The sequence below is a fragment of the Trachemys scripta genome, chromosome 4 (genome assembly GCF_013100865.1).
Source record: "Trachemys scripta elegans isolate TJP31775 chromosome 4, CAS_Tse_1.0, whole genome shotgun sequence".
Classification (NCBI taxonomy): domain Eukaryota; kingdom Metazoa; phylum Chordata; order Testudines; family Emydidae; genus Trachemys; species Trachemys scripta.
This window is the reverse complement of record NC_048301.1, coordinates 127,318,145-127,333,548: the sequence shown is the minus strand read 5'-3', so window position 1 is coordinate 127,333,548 and position 15,404 is coordinate 127,318,145. Positions and strand designations below refer to the sequence as shown.

At 49.6% G+C, this 15,404-nt stretch overlaps 1 protein-coding gene across 2 annotated transcripts in view; it reads left to right on the top strand.

Moving 5' to 3' along the window:
• Positions 1–15,404, top strand: part of GRM4 (glutamate metabotropic receptor 4) — a 217,772-nt gene that overhangs the window by 121,684 nt on the left and 80,684 nt on the right. For both annotated transcript variants that reach the window (XM_034767394.1, XM_034767395.1), the window contains one exon: positions 15,240–15,375. In XM_034767394.1, coding sequence (XP_034623285.1) covers positions 15,240–15,375 — 136 coding nt within the window. The remainder of the gene's footprint in view (positions 1–15,239; positions 15,376–15,404) is intronic.

The window sequence follows — 15,404 nt, the reverse complement described above, 5'->3', positions numbered from 1 at the left end:
GAAGGGCTGGGTGGGCACAGTGCCCTCTACTGTTCTAACCCGTGCCAGGTGTATAGAATGAATGGCAATGCTGCGGGCAGAGGATCAAGTCTCTTCCAAATGGGTCGTCCAGCCCCACTCCATTTACCCATCGCTTTCTAGTTGGTTCCTTCACTATTGAAACAAACCTCCCCAGGATCAGGGTTTGCATGAGCATCCCAAAGACTGGGATGTGATCTTTCGCCCCTTGGGTGTTTCCCAGCTGTACAGCATTGCAAATTCCCATCCAGTTTGCTGACCGCTCTCATCCCTAGGTCGCCGGGGGCGTTACAGCTGTCTGAGCCTCTCCTTCCGATTTGAAATGACTACAGGAGTGAAACTCGCTGGCTGGAGGTCAGACAAGATGATCTAATGGTCCCTTCTGGCCATAAAAATCTGTGAATCCCTGGATTATTTTTCTATTTGTTCACATTTCTCCAAGACTGAGAAGCTTGCATTTGATTTCTGGTTGTGTCCTGCCAATACAGCTAACTCCCTAGGTCCCTTTGCTCATCTGTCCTCACCGGGCCTTGCAACACCTCAGTTTAATCTCATCTGCAAACTTGATTAGCCCGCTGTTTGCCTCTTTTTCCAGGTCATTAATAAAGAAGTTAAATAAAACCAGCCATAGCACCTGTCTCTTGCATCTGCCCCATGGGGCATCTCTCTCAGCTCGCCACAGTGCTGCCTAGCATTAAAGTGTTTACATTCCTTCTGCTAATTTCCAGCCTGTGCGATGGTACTTATACCCCAGTCAATTTCAAATTAAATTTCCAAGTAAAATTATGTGAAGATCTATAATTAAACTTTATTAAAAATCTGGATACATTATGTCTTTTACCCATTAAGGCGTAGATCCTGCAGCCACTTAGCATGTGCGTATCTTCCCTCATGTGGATAGTGCCTTATGGAGGCAGACTGATAAGATAGGGACAGTTGAGCTTAGAGGAGACATGATGAAGGCATACTAAATAACCAGTGGGAGAAATGTTAAATCAGGAACTTATATTCATCCTTTTTCATGATAAAACAAGGGGACATGTACAGCGTTGCCAGCTCTTGTATTTGTATTGCAAGCTTTGCAATATCTGGTGTTTTTGTTAAAACACCATCTCCTGGAGTCATGCAATTATGAGAGAATCTCAGCTGTCATGTTAATAATAATAATAATAATTAATAATTAATAAAAACAGTTTCTAGCTCTTGTAGTTGCAGAGAAAAACTTTAAAATGTTGTCTCAAAACCCAGCTGACCAAACAAACAGAAGCCCACATTTGTTATTTTAAGAGCCTATGATTTTTAAACCAGTCTCATGATTTTGGGGGGCCTGACTCATGATTTTGGCATGCTGAGGGTTGGCGATGCTGCCTTCAGTGAAACTGAAATGAAGCTCATTTTAAGGGGAGCAAAGGTAATCTTTCCCACAATGCAAAGTTGGCCCGTGGAATTTCTTGCCGCAAGGCATCATATGGGCCAAGAACTGAACAATTTTTTTTTTTAAAGGATGGGACGTTTATATGCATAACAAGGACATCCTGAGTCACCATAGTAAATAAATGAAGAGCTCCGGAAGGGCTATAAACCCTACTGTTTCAGGGCACAAACAAACCCCTAATTAATAGGGGACAGGAAGAATTTTTTTCCGTGGGGGCAGGTTATCCCATAGCTGTCCATGCAGGGTTTCTTACAGCTTCCTGCAAAGCAACTGGTAATGGCCACTGTTAGGGCCGCTGGTCTGACCCAACCCGGCAATCTCTATGAATTCAATGGGGCTTCTCTATTGAGTAAAGTTACTCAAATGCTTAAATGCTTGGAGGATCAGGCCCTAATTCTGTTGTTCAGCCTGTGTTGTGAAAACTTATCGACTCTCTGGTTTGAGCTGCTTTCTACAAGCCCTTCCTGTATTTTTCATTGAATACCGTCTCCTCTTTATCCTGATCAGTTACTTTCTCTCTGAATATTTAACAGCTCCCTTTTGCTAAGGGTTGGCATTAGATTAACCAGGCAGTAACCACCAGGCTCAGGCCTTCTCCTGTTTATTAAAGATTGGTACTACTCTAGCTTTCCCACCCTCTCCTCTGCTGCCTCCCTCTGAGATGCAGCCAATGGCACAGTAGCTAATTTTCCTAAGGCCTTGCAAGGTGCATCACCCAGAGCTGCTGCTGTGTAGATATTCAGTTTCCCCTGTATTCCCTCACCTGTTTCTTATCAACTGCCCCATTGACAAGGTCTTTCTTACCCCCTAATTGTCCATATCCCGTTGGGTTGTGTTAGCCTGATTTTAATTGAGCTCCTCAGCCGTTCAACCATTTCAGAATCACTATTGATTTCGTCTCCCTTCTTATTTACTAATGGGTCTATGGCCGCCGAAATATTTGAAGAAACACTTCACCCCCACAGGTAACCTGGCCTCGCACAGCCTCTCTTGGGGCCCTTCTCTCTCTGGCAAGCCTGACTTGGTGACAGCCTTGTTTGGGTCTTTGCTCCCTGTAAAACCACAATGCTGTCACATGGTCCTGCTGACAAGTCTCTCGGGCCACGCTGTCTACGAAACGCTTGACAACAGTGAGGCAGCTGGTCTGCTCTCATTGCTGCTTATTCAGGCTCCTCGCCTGTGGCCTTGTTACTCCTAAATTCTTGCTTCCTCTGCTGATGTCTTCTCCTTTCACGTGAACCTGCCTAGGTGTGTAAGCTGTCTCCTGTAGCTCTCAGCTTTGGGCTCCCTCGGGCAGCGCCCCGCGGCTTGCTCTCTTCTCACCACGGCTCGCTGGGATTGCCGGGCCTTGGCTGTTGTCCTTGGCTGAGCAACCCCTGTCGGTATCCTTCTTGGTCCAGACTGGACTTGGCTGGAGCTGATATAAAGGGGATTCTTTACTGAGGCTGCTGGACACAGACAGACCCTGTGGTTCTCTCTAGCTCCCAGTTTGTGCTGCCTATGTCACTGCACAGGGTCCCCCTGTGTCTAGCCTGGACTGGGGAGGCGTTATTATTTATTGTTTAGTTGTGTTGTGGTAACACCCAGGAACCCCAGCATGGACCAGCACGCCACGGTGCTAGGTGCTGTACAAACACAGAAGGATATATCTTCAATGCAGAGTCAACCTAGGCCCTTTACCTAGCTTTTAGCCTTAATCCCCCTACTGTCCACACACAAAGCTCCCTGGCTGGGGTGTGGAGGTGTTTTAAGCCTGGGCTATCTGAGCCAGCTGGGGAGGCAGGTGAGAGCCTGGGTTGCACTTTAAATGATGCTGGAACCTGCCCACTTTGCAGTGAGGATGCAGGGAAATCACTCCAGGGCTGAAAGTCCTCCAGGGCCTTCCCACAATTCCCCTGCAGGTCAGACAATTGATACAATTGACTGGGAAGGAATCCTAGAGCATCTCAGCATAGAGAACCATGGGACATGCCCCCAGATACACATGGAGGAATGCTGCACCAGTGAGGACAGAATAACACGGGTAGGGCTTGGCAGTGTGGACGCTCGTACTAGGGCTAGGCTCACCTGGCTGTTCAGAGCCCAGTGCCAATGACCCAGGCTAACTGTGCAGTGAAGTCAGACCCAGAAAGACAGTCCCTGCCCCAGAGTACTTCCAATCACGTAAAGAAGGCATGGGATGGATCACTGATTCTGTTAGACCACTCGCCACCACCCCTGCACAGGGCTTCCAAATACACACCCGTCATTAAACAGCTCGGCCAGCTCCAAAATCCCTCCCCTCCCCCGCTTTAATTGGCTCTGCTTGAAACTGCCCTCCCCCTCAAGGCTGCCGGCGTCGTTGGCCTGATTCCCTTTGGTCACTGCTGCGTTGTTTTCAGCGCTCAGCCATGTTAGTCACTCTGCTCCTTTCACCCACTCAACCACACCCACCTCTCACGCTGTGTCTGTCTCAGGTGGCTTTCTCTCCCTCTGCTCTCAAGGCCTCAGTAAACCATTCGGTCCCTCCCCACGCGGCTTGCTATGCCAGTCATGGCAGCTCCCATTCCCACTCCACCCCTTCAGCAGGCTTGACTTGCAAGTGATAAGTTTCCTCCCCCTCCACCCCCCCCAATTCACCCTGTTTGTGCAGTTGCCGTCCGCCACATTGCAGTTCTCTGATGTAACGTGGGACATCTGGCGGCTGGCCACTCTTTTCCAAAGGAGCTTCCCCTCAGACCATCAGGGCTCACTCGGCTAATGCTCACTCCCGCTCTCCTTGCAGCGCTCGGGTGACGACTGACAGTGGATGGGTGAAACTGACTCACACAGGGTGTTTGGAGCAGGTAAAGATCATGTCTGATCTGATGCAAAGGCTGTTATTTTGGACACTTGCCTTGCCTGCCCTTGGGAGCCTGCACTACAGAATCGAGAGCAAAACACATGCTGCGTTCTCTAGTCTTGTTGTTTTTTTTTTAAACCTGCCAGTTTAATTACATTTTTTCTTTCCTAGTTTAGTAGCAGTGGGACTTGAACCCATAGAGGGAGGAGTGTAATGGGAGGGGGAAATCCCACCCTGTTCCTTGGATCTCTGCCAACCGCCGCTGTAAACAGTGTGATCAGGGCAGCACTAGCCATGGTGGAATCAGGGTTTGAGCTGGTTAGTGTGTGTGACAGCTGGGGACGACAGCAAGGAGTTAGAAGTCAACGGAGTAACATGCCGATGAAGATTAGAAGAAGTCCCTTAGGTCGCCGATGCTGTGCAGAAGGAGAGAGAGGCTGGTCTCTTGCCAGGCTCCGACCCATACGGCTTGTGGGATGGAGCTGATGCTGCTTGTGTGGGGTTAGCATACACTGCCCTGGCCTATATCCTCATCCAGCAGGTGCTCAGGTTTTTGCATTGGGTGATCAGATATAAGGTGACAGCGTTTCCCCACCAACGTGCCCTGATACGTGGACTCAGCCTCTCAACCCCTTGTGGTGACGGAGGTAGGGTGATGCTCAAGCCCTGGATGTGGGGGTGGGGCAGGTTCTCATCACTCAGAATGCAGCTCAACACCACAACCACAGCCCCGCCCAGACCCAATGAAGATGGGAGACCTAAAATGTCTGGGCTACCTATGGACACACTCTGCATTGGGGGAAGGGTATGGGTCTCCAGGGGCATCCCGTGGCAACCTGCATTTCAGAGCCCTGGACTTGCCTCTCTGCCCCGATGTGCAGGTTGCGTTGTGTGTATATGGCAGCACTTGTGTGGGTAGACAAGTGACTTTGGGAACGCAGACTTGTGAACGTGTGAATGTGTGCGTGGGAGCGTGTAAATACAAATGTGTGTACATCCAAGTGTGATTGTGTATGTTGGCGTAAGTGTGTAAATACAAATGTGTGTACATCCAAGTGTGATTGCATGCGTGCGCCAGGACTTTATGAAAGACTCTTATGTTTGCAAACTGCTCCCTATGTTGGATTTTCTCTCTTGATTGCCATGGAAACAGTAATTAAGCTGTGGCGGCTCCTTAAAGAGCTGGTGTCTTTGAGGCCTAAGCAGGTGTTAGCCCCAGCCTGTCCCAGGGACTCAGCAGCCATGCCTGGCAGGCTAGCCAGTCCCTGATAACTCATCATGGGGCGGATCATCCAGTAGCTGTTGACACTGCCGGGTGCTGTGTCTCTGGTTTTGCTGGTCTGCCTGCCTGTCCTGGAGTCTGTTTATCCAACTTCCTCCTCTCCATCCATCTGCCTCCCCGTATCGGAAACAAACATAAAATTGGCCCAGTTTCCTCCCATAAAAATAGCCTGTACTTGGCAATATTTGAAGAGTATCAACTCTGCTGATTAGACAGGAAGGAGAGGCTTGTGGTTCAGACGCTGGCCTTAGGGTTACTGCAGCAGGAGGTATAATTTCCAGCTCTCGCAGACATACTCGTACTAGCGTTGATTGACCCAGCGTGCTAGAAATAGGAGAGTACCTGCTGTGGCACAGGGGGTGGCTTGGGCTAGCTGCCCAAGTACAATCCCGACGGAGATCCTTGCTCTGTACATGGCTGCTGTTATTTGTAACACGCTCGCTCATTTAAAGCTAGCGTGTGTACGCCTATCTGAGTTGGAAATGACTCCTGTGTCTCCAGTGTAGACGTACTGTACCCTTAGAGTCTAGAGACCTGGCTTCAGCTCCTGGATCTGCCAGCAACGCCCTATGGGACCTTGGACAAGTCACTTAATTTCTCTGGGCCTCAGTACACCCATTTGTAAAAGGAAGCTAATAATACACTTTGTCTTGTCCCGCTAGATTGTAAGCACTTAGGGGCAGGAACTGTCTTTCGCTATGTGTTTGTACCGTGCCTAGCACAATGTGGCCCTGATGTCTACTGGTGCTTCTAGGTGCTATGAAGGCTAATTTATATTAGACAGGTCTTTTGGGCTGTGATTCTGGTCCAGTTGAATGCATCTCTCCTGTATTCCACAGGTGTCTAATATGCTGGATGGGCTATATGGGGAAGGGGGATACAGAGACAGCTCGCATCATCTGGGGATCTGTGTGTCTGCTGGTAAAACCCTTTGTAGATTTGTCCCTGCAAACGTGTTCCCTTTCTGAGCATGCAAATCCCGTTATTTGTGAATGGAGATAATATAGCCCGCCTCTTTCCATCACCCTCCCACAGCTGCAAGTGGAATCCTCCTGTTTCTGCCCAAGTGCCGGCTGTGGGGTGCAATCTCTGTTGGAATTTGGGGCTGGGAAGGGCGTACGATTTGCCGGTCGGGCAGAGTCAGTGTCCTGTGAAAAGCCACGTGTGGGGTGGTTTGGGTTTTTTTTGGTCTGTTCTCATGGCAGTGTAAATCCAGAATAACCCAGTTGAAAACCATGGAATTACAGCAGTAAAACACCGGTATAAACTGTGATTATTTATTATGTGTATTGCAGCAGCTGCTACTGGCCCCAGTCCTGGAGCTGGAGCCCATTGTGCTAGGGGCTGTACAAACAGAGACCCAAAGAGATGGTCCTTGTTCCAAAGAGTTTATAATCCAAGTAAATGAGATCAGACTTCAGCGGGGGGATGGGGTGTGTGTGTGTGTGGTGGTGTCAGGTTTGAATTCCATGCCAAAAATTCCCCTCCGATATCTTTCTTGAAGGGGTGTATGTGTGTGTGTACATGGAATGCTATTTCACCAACTTGCTTTCCAAAAATATTCGGGAGGACAGCATGTGCAATACATGTGCCTTTTTCTTTTTCTTTTTCTTTTTTTTTTTTTTGGCATGGGCATGTGCAGATGTGTCTGTGGATGGCTGTGTCTATGTGAGTGTGGTTGTATTGGTCAGGAGCTTTTCATATTCAGCAAATTCCACAGTTTCCCAGTAGAATATTTGCAAAGATCTATTTTTTGTCACTGTTCAACCAGAGTTTTGAGTGGGTTTGTACACCTGCATGTGTGTGTGCACGCACACAATGATATGTTAGCTGTTGTATACCTGTGTGCGTGTGCAAGTATGTGTGTTTGCATGCAACAAGGCTGGCCACCTGCTGCACACCCCCTCATGGCCAGGGGTGGCTCTGTGGCATCCTGCCTCAATTTCCCTTTTCTCTCAGGGCTCCCCAGTAGGGGAGTTGCTGGAGGATCCCAGGCTGGGTTTGGAGTGGATGACTCACTGCTGTCTGTAGCATCTGCTGGCCTGTGATCCTGTAGCAAACAGGAATTCCCATTAGGAGAGGAAAGCCCGATGAAGCTCTGCATACACTGGAGTGTCCCTAGCTTGTTTGCTCCCTAGCTTTGTGTAGGCAGCTGACAGGAGGAGAGAATCATAGATACTGTGTAGTTGAAAGCTTCCCTGCCTGGCAGCCTGAATCAAACTGAACGTAAGAGGATGTGGCATGACTTGCCATGCGCTGTGTGTTGTTAAAAGGGGTGCTCAGAAGTTCCAGGCTTAGAGCCTGGTGACAGACAGCAGGTGTTGGGACTCGAACGGTTCCTAAACCAACCTCCTGCTCTCTGACCTCTGCTGGCTGGGGCTGAGTGAGCCAGGCTAGAGAAGATACAAGGAGCTGAGTCGCATCCCTGAGCTCCAGCTGGGGATCATTCCCATGAGCTGGAAAATATCTCAGACCTCTGAATGGCAGGGAGTGTCTCTGAATGTGAACCTTACAAACCTTTTGAGGGGTCACCTGGGACTAGCAGTCACTCACCTTGTTGCCACGCAGCGATTAGCTTTCTGAGGGAGCAGCAGCCAAGGTAACACGTTCAGACCTTCCTAGGCCTGATTGTCAGCGAAGCTCTTCCTGCAAGACACCTAGGCAGCTTTCTGGATTCTGGGCGCTGGTGGTAACCTGGGGTGGCATCGGAATTTCTCAGACCATGCCCGCCACAGGCCATGAGGTGATGGGGCAAAGCCCAGTCCAACATCTACTGCAGCGGTTCTCAAACTTCATTGCACCGCAATCCCCTTCTGGCAACAAAAATTACTACAGGACCCCAGGAAGGAGGACCGAAGCCTGAGCCCACCCAAGCTCTGCCATCCCAGGGGGGCAAAGGACTAAGGTCAAGGGCTTCCGCCCATAACCTTAGTCCCACTGCCCTGGGCTGAAGCCCTCAGGCTTGGGCTTTGGCCCTGAGCCCCAGAAAATCTAAGCCAGCCCTGGCAACCCCCTTAAAATGGGGTCGCAACCTACTTTGGGATCCCGACCCACAGTTTGAGAATGGCTGATCTACTGGATTCCCAAGGGAGAGGGAGATGGCTTTATATTAGGTAGCACCATGCCCTTGAGCTGAGTAATGGAAGGAATGGAATGAAGGCGGGATTTGTCCTTCTCTGCTGCCTCCATGAGACTGACGCTAGCAGCCAAGTCCTCTCCTGGCCCTTGGATCCGTGTCTCTTTTCCAGGGGGGAGTGAGAACACAGGGATGACAGAAGCAGCGGGTGCATTCCTGCCACTCACGCTGCCAGGCACAGTCAACGTGGTCCCTGGCAAAGCTGGGCGGGAAACTGTTTTCACATCCCACAAAACCATTTTGGGATTTCAAATTTAATAAATAGAATCCTGAGTCAGGAAGAAAAGTCAAAATCTGGAAAATTTCCGCAAACCGAAAATGGTGAAACACAAACATTGGGTTTGGGTCAATTAGAAATGTTTAATTTAGATAATTCTGGAACATTTTGTATCACTGTCAAATTGTTGTAAACTTTTTTTTAATATAAATTAACTTAAATTTTGAACTGGAAACCCAAACATTTATGTTTGAACCCCTTTTGACAATTCCAAAACACGTTTTTCCCCTAGTCCGTCTGAACTGATCCTTTCTCACAAAAAGTTCTGGGTTTGATGAATTGGCATTTTTTGACAGAAAACCATTCTGTGGAAAGATGCCTGACCAGCTCTGGTCCCTGGAAGCAACCTGCTATGAAGGGAAGGGAGAAATCTCTGTGGAGTAGTGAGTTATGGAAAAGTGCAGAGATCAATAATTAATTATCACTCCTTGTTGGGGAGCCTTCTGGTTACCATGGCTCTGTGGCCAATAACACGTGCAGGGGGTCAGGATCTAACAGTTACCTAGGGGCCTCTGAGGCATTTCTGGTTGAGTCAGGCTACCCATTCCTGCCTACGCTGGGGACTCACTGACACAACCAGATCTCATCCCACTACACGTCAGTGCCACCTGCTCTAATGGGGCTTATTTCTCTCCCATCAGTGCGCACACATGCACAGATCATGCTGTGCACTAGGGGACAGACTGAGACAAATACAGAGACCCAGCTGCGGACACACACACACACACACACACACACACACACACACACACACACACACACACACACAAAGAGACCAACCTGTGCACAGTGAGGTCACATACTCAGACAGGTGCACACAGGGGCCTGTTGTCAGTCTGTCTTTCATAGGCACAACTCAGCCTTGTCTCAGTCACATTGTGTGTGTATGTATGTGTGTGTGTGTGTGACATACACACACACACACACACACACACTCTGTCTCTCTGTCATGCACTTTCCAAGGCTCAGGGTGTGACCCGGTGGAGATGAGGCTGCATGATCTTTATGGAGCCGTTCCTCCAGCTGCTGCTTCCACACTGACATCTGTCACCCTCCCGTCTCCAGCATGCTCACCCTTTGGGGTACTACTTACAGGCTGGACCCCAGGGGCGTTTGCAGTGCTGCACACAGTGTGAAGACCTAGGGTGGATCTTGTGCTGTGCTAGGAAGAGCCAAGATGTGGTTTCAGTAGCAGGACGTGGTGCTTAGAAACCCAAGGGAGAGGCACCTTAGGAATACCTGAGCTAGCTCCGTGGCATAAGGTGGGGGCAGCCATGAATCCACCACAGGAAAGATAGCTGCATTCAGTGCCTATGGGGTGTTGCCTGTTGGACCTTATGAAAGGCCTGTGCATGGCTTTGTGCTCATGGTTATTCATGAGCTGCTCTCCATTAACCTTTCACCTCCAGGGGCTCCTCTTGTCAGGGAGATGCCATTTCTCTCCTTTGCTCTGGCAATTACAGCCAGCAAGCAAATGAGCACATTGCAAAGGGCTTTGTCTCTGAATAGGGGGATGCTTAGCCAGGGGTGGGGTGAGAAGGGAGCGGGGGAAAGAGATACAGAGAGAGACACACACACACCAAGAGGCAGAATTAAGGAGCAGTGAGGTGACCCCATCTCCATGGGCTAGCCAAGGGGTGTGATACAGCACCCATAGGAGGCAATGGAAAGGCTCCCAATGGCAGATCATTGGATCTGGATCAGCCCAAGGTGGCACCAGATGGAGAAAAGGGAGGGAGGAGAGGGAAGAGCTGGTGAAGAGGAGTGGAGGAGTCTCCTACCACTCCTGTACAGCGCCTAGCACAACAGGGCATGTTACAGGTGATGGCATGTTGGATCCATGTGACGATATTGACTGGTCTGATTGTTCTCCTTGTGCTGTCCATGAGGTCAGAGCCACTTCTGTCCCCAGGGGGGAAAACTCCATCTGGTAAGTTTAATAAAACAGCTCTGGAGTCATCTGCCTTTCCTCCCTGTGTCCCCTGCCTTCCCTTGCTCTGTCTTTGGAGGGATCTCCAATCCAATGCAAGGCCTGGGCTTATTCCTGCCTTTGCCCATGGTTCAGTATGGGACCATGGGGCTGTTCACATCTCCTTCCTGTGACTCCGTTTCCCCATCAGTAAAATGGAGATCATAAGCCTTGCCTACCTTGTGGGAGTGGGGTTAATGTGGAATCTGCCCCTCTGCAGAGGACCAGCACAAGGTGTCAGCACTGCTTAAAGGCCACTTAAACCCTCCAATGGGACCAAAGTGGTGCACAAGCCAGCTGCACTGGCGTGAATGTCACCCGACTGTAAAGCGCTTTGGGATTCTCGGATGAAAGGTGCTATAGGAGTGTATAGTGATGTAGGAGGTAGTGTGCCTAGTTGACAGAGCACTGGACTGGGTTTCAGGAGACCTGGGTTCCATTCCTGGCTTGGCCTGATGGGCAACTTTGGGCGAGTCACTTCCCTGCTCCGTGCCTCAGTTTCCCCATCTGTAAAACAGGGATCATGATACTGGCCTCCTTTGGAATGAGCTATGAGATTTACTGATGAAAAGTGCTAGATAAGAGCTGAGTTTTATTATTCTCTCTGATACTGACGGAATAGCCATGGTCCCTAAGACCCCCACCCACCCTGGTCCCTACTTGGAGCTCCTAGGCTCTAAAAATAACACTTATAACCCAATCTCATGCTTAAGGCTGCAGGTTTGAGCCAAGGGGCAAGCTGCTCCGCGGGTGCTCATCTGTGGAGCTGCGCTGACCTCCGCCTGCTGAGGATCTGACCCTGGGAGCTCCCCAGCCAGCTGGATGAATGCTCCGGTTTAAGAATTCCTTTGCATCCCAGTGCCTTCTGCTGTTCCTTTGCTGTCATTCCCCAGCTGCACGGCTGCCAGATTCTCATCTGGAGGAGGGGGTTGCCCTCTCTGGATAGCAGGAGTTCTGGGAAATCTCTCTGCAATGGCAGTTGTGTACTAATTACTCTGACCTTTGCTTAAGCGGGGATCCTTTAGCGGCAGGCAGGCATCAGCCGTGTCATTTACTATGCAAATTGAGACCATCAATTATATCTGGAAGGTCCTGGAATGTTTAATTTTCTCTCCCATCTCTTTTCCATTCTTTTTTTTTTTTTTACTGGTGCCTGCCAAAAAGTTGCAGCGAGGAGCCGTTGGCTTTTGGCGGGGCCAGGGCTGGCAGGCGTTCAGGGTTAAAGCCCAGCAGACAGAAGCGTGGTTACTCATCCAATTTTCTTCTCATTCTCTCTCTCTTTTTTTAAAGTTTTAATTAGCTGCTATTTCAAATGCTCAGCAGTTGGCTTGGTGAGTAGGTTACAGAGCTCCCATCTCTGTGATCAAGAGGTCACTCTCGTCCAGGGAGGAGTGGAAGAACTGCTATCGCAGAGGTCCGAGAACCATCTGGTCCTGTCACCTGCCTATTACAGCGAATGTGGCCAGATGCTTCAAGGGAATACGTGAAACCCTTGCAAGGTGTGAAATGCACCCCTGGATGGAGGCGCCAGCCTGAGGCCTTGCACCATTTAAACTCCTAGGACTTGGTACATGAGCCTCATGCTGGGGTGAATTTCACCCAGTGTTCCTAAGGGCTTGCTATTCTGTGCCCACAATCAGGGCCATCTTTTTCAAAGCAGCCCATGAGCGGAGCCCTGCTGGAAATCTGCCACCACTTATTTTGGTGCATTAAACGGGTGCTGAGCTCTTTCATGGAATTTCTTCCTGACCCAAACAGGGGCCTGGAGCATGAGGATGGAAAGCCATTATTAGCCTACCTGACATAACTGCAGATTATAAACCAAGCCCCTCTCTCATGAAATTCAACGGGGTGGCACCTCAGATTAATTTGGCCCTGTTACTTAGCTTGTAAGCTTTTCCTTCTGTGTTTGTACAGCACCTAGCACAGTGGGGTCCTGATCGATGACTGGGGCAGCTAGGTGCTACCGTAATACAAATAGATCATAATTGTACTTACATTTTATGTATTTCTAATGGCCCCATTGCCATAGTATTCCAGAGCCATTCTGTAACTAGAACAGTACATCTGTGGTCCATTGCTAACCAGAATAGGGACTAAACTGGTGATGCCTATTTCTGGGAGGGCAGGGAGCTCGAACCCTAAGGGGCCAAGCCTTGGGCAATAGGTCTGAAATCCAGAAGGCGATAAGCCAGCGTTTACACACACAGTTGCAAGAAGCCGGGCTGGGACTCAAAAAGGAGAATCCGAAATGATGAGCTCAGCTGAAAGCTGTTTGAAAACAGGAATGAAGAGTGGCAAAGCGAGGAGGGTGATCTGAGATTATGGAAAGAGTGAATGCAAAGGAAGGCTTGGAGGAGACGCCAGAGACAGGGGAACCGCCGAAGAATTGAGATTAGGAGGGGAGAGCGCGGTTATGGCTTGAAATGACAGATAATAAAAGGAGTAGGTGGATGGTAGAGATTAGTTCTCGAGACGGCTGATCAGAGGGAGCAACACGACAAAGGGATGATGATACAAATCAAAGTGATGTGTGAAAAAACAATCTGCGGCAGTGGAAATAATGGGAAGATTTTTGTCTCTTCCCGGGCATGCACCGTAGGCAGCAAGAACGCACTGAGCAAATATATTCGGAGCACTAGGGGCCTACTCCGAAGCCCATTGGTGTCAACGGGTGTCAGCCTTTGGTGCAGAAGGAGGGGAGAGAAGGAGAAAAAGAGCCCCGCGGCAGTCACTGGTACTTCTGGCTGAGTAAGGGCTCAAACGCTCACAATGGCACTGTGATTGTTGTTGTTCATCCCAGTAACATCCAGAGGCCCCATGTGAGATCATGGCCTGGTTGTGCAAGGTGCTGTGTGCACACACCCACAGAGTAAAGGATGATCCCTGCCCCAGTGAGCTTACGGTCTATAGACCAAACAGACACCGAGAAGGAGACGAGATCTGAGCTCAGTTCTTGGTGCTGCCACTTCATTTCTCCACGTCATAAGAACGGCCATACTGGGTCAGACCAAAGGTCCATCCAGCCCAGTATCCTGTCTACCGAGAGTGGCCAATCCAGGTGTCCCAGAGGGAGTGAACCTAACAGGTAATGATCAAGTGATCTCTCTCCTGCCATCCATCTCCACCCTCTGACAAACAGAGTCTAGGGACACCATTCCTTTACCCATCGTGGCTAATAGCCATTAACGTCTTCAGTTCCCAGTCCACAACACGGGCGTGGCCGTACTGCCCTTCTCCCATTGCCATCTGCCTGATCTACTTAGGCGGTGAGCTTTTTGGGGCAGTGTTGGAAATAATTATCCTAAGGAGTTTATGAAGCTTTACCGTGACTCAGTTTCCACACATGCATTCCTTTATTAGTCTCAAAGGCCACTTGGTGCTGGTTACATCCAAAATATCAATACAAGCATATACAGCCTTCTATTCTATTCTATGCCCGAGCATAGAATAGAACTTATACTCCTATAAGTGTTGGCCAACATAATTACAATGGGGTCAGGCCCAGGAGACACCTTGCATCATGGCGTGACTCCAGACAGTGAGGCAAAGCTTTGATAAAGAGCCCCTAAAGAACCTTGCTTTGTATACGCTATAATAAACAAGTGATGTTACTGCTGGTTATTGGCCCTTAGCCAAAGCTAGATGAGGGAGTTTTAGGGAGCAGGTTCCCAGTTAACCACGCTCTTTGTTTCTGTTACTTCCGCCCCAGCCTGAAAGACGATAACGCTGGTATTCCCCGGGTCACTACAAAGTTAACTCAACAATTCTTCTTTCTCAGGATTTTATTCTCTTTGGTCTCACGCTGGGAGCCTGTTTCTCATGCTACCATCCAAACTTACCTTACAACCATAATTTGTGTAGGTCCCATGTAGGTCTAGATTCCTACAGGCCGGGCCAGTCTCTCGTTGTTATGTGTTTACGCAACGCCCAGCAAAATGGGGCCCTGATCCTGACTGAAGCCTCTATGTGCTGCTGTAATACAGAGCATTTTGGCATTTGCCCCTACCCATGTTAAATGGCCTTATGCTGGTCTTTTACTGGTTTCCTCGGTTATAAATAACCGGCATTCCACACTGTGTACCGGCCGCGTGTGTTGCCATTAGCAGCAGGGGGCTCAGAGGTTTGCTCACTTCCAGGGTTGAGCTGCTTCCAGAGACATGTAGATCTCAAGCATGTGGGACCCAAGAGTGAACCCTTCTTTCCCCCCCGCAGCAGTTAGGTATCCCCCAAAGAGAGCTTGAGTAGGGCCAGCTGATTCGAAGGCCTCTCTAAACGTGCCGTGTCTTGTCCGCCCACAGGGGGAGTGTGCGTGGCCCAGTCGGTCAAGATCCCTCGGGAGCCCAAGGCGGGAGAGTTCGATAAGATCATTCGCCGTCTCCTGGAGACCTCCCATGCTCGGGCCGTCATCATCTTTGCCAACGAGGATGATATCAGGTGAGGGGAGAATGGACTGGCCTATGGAG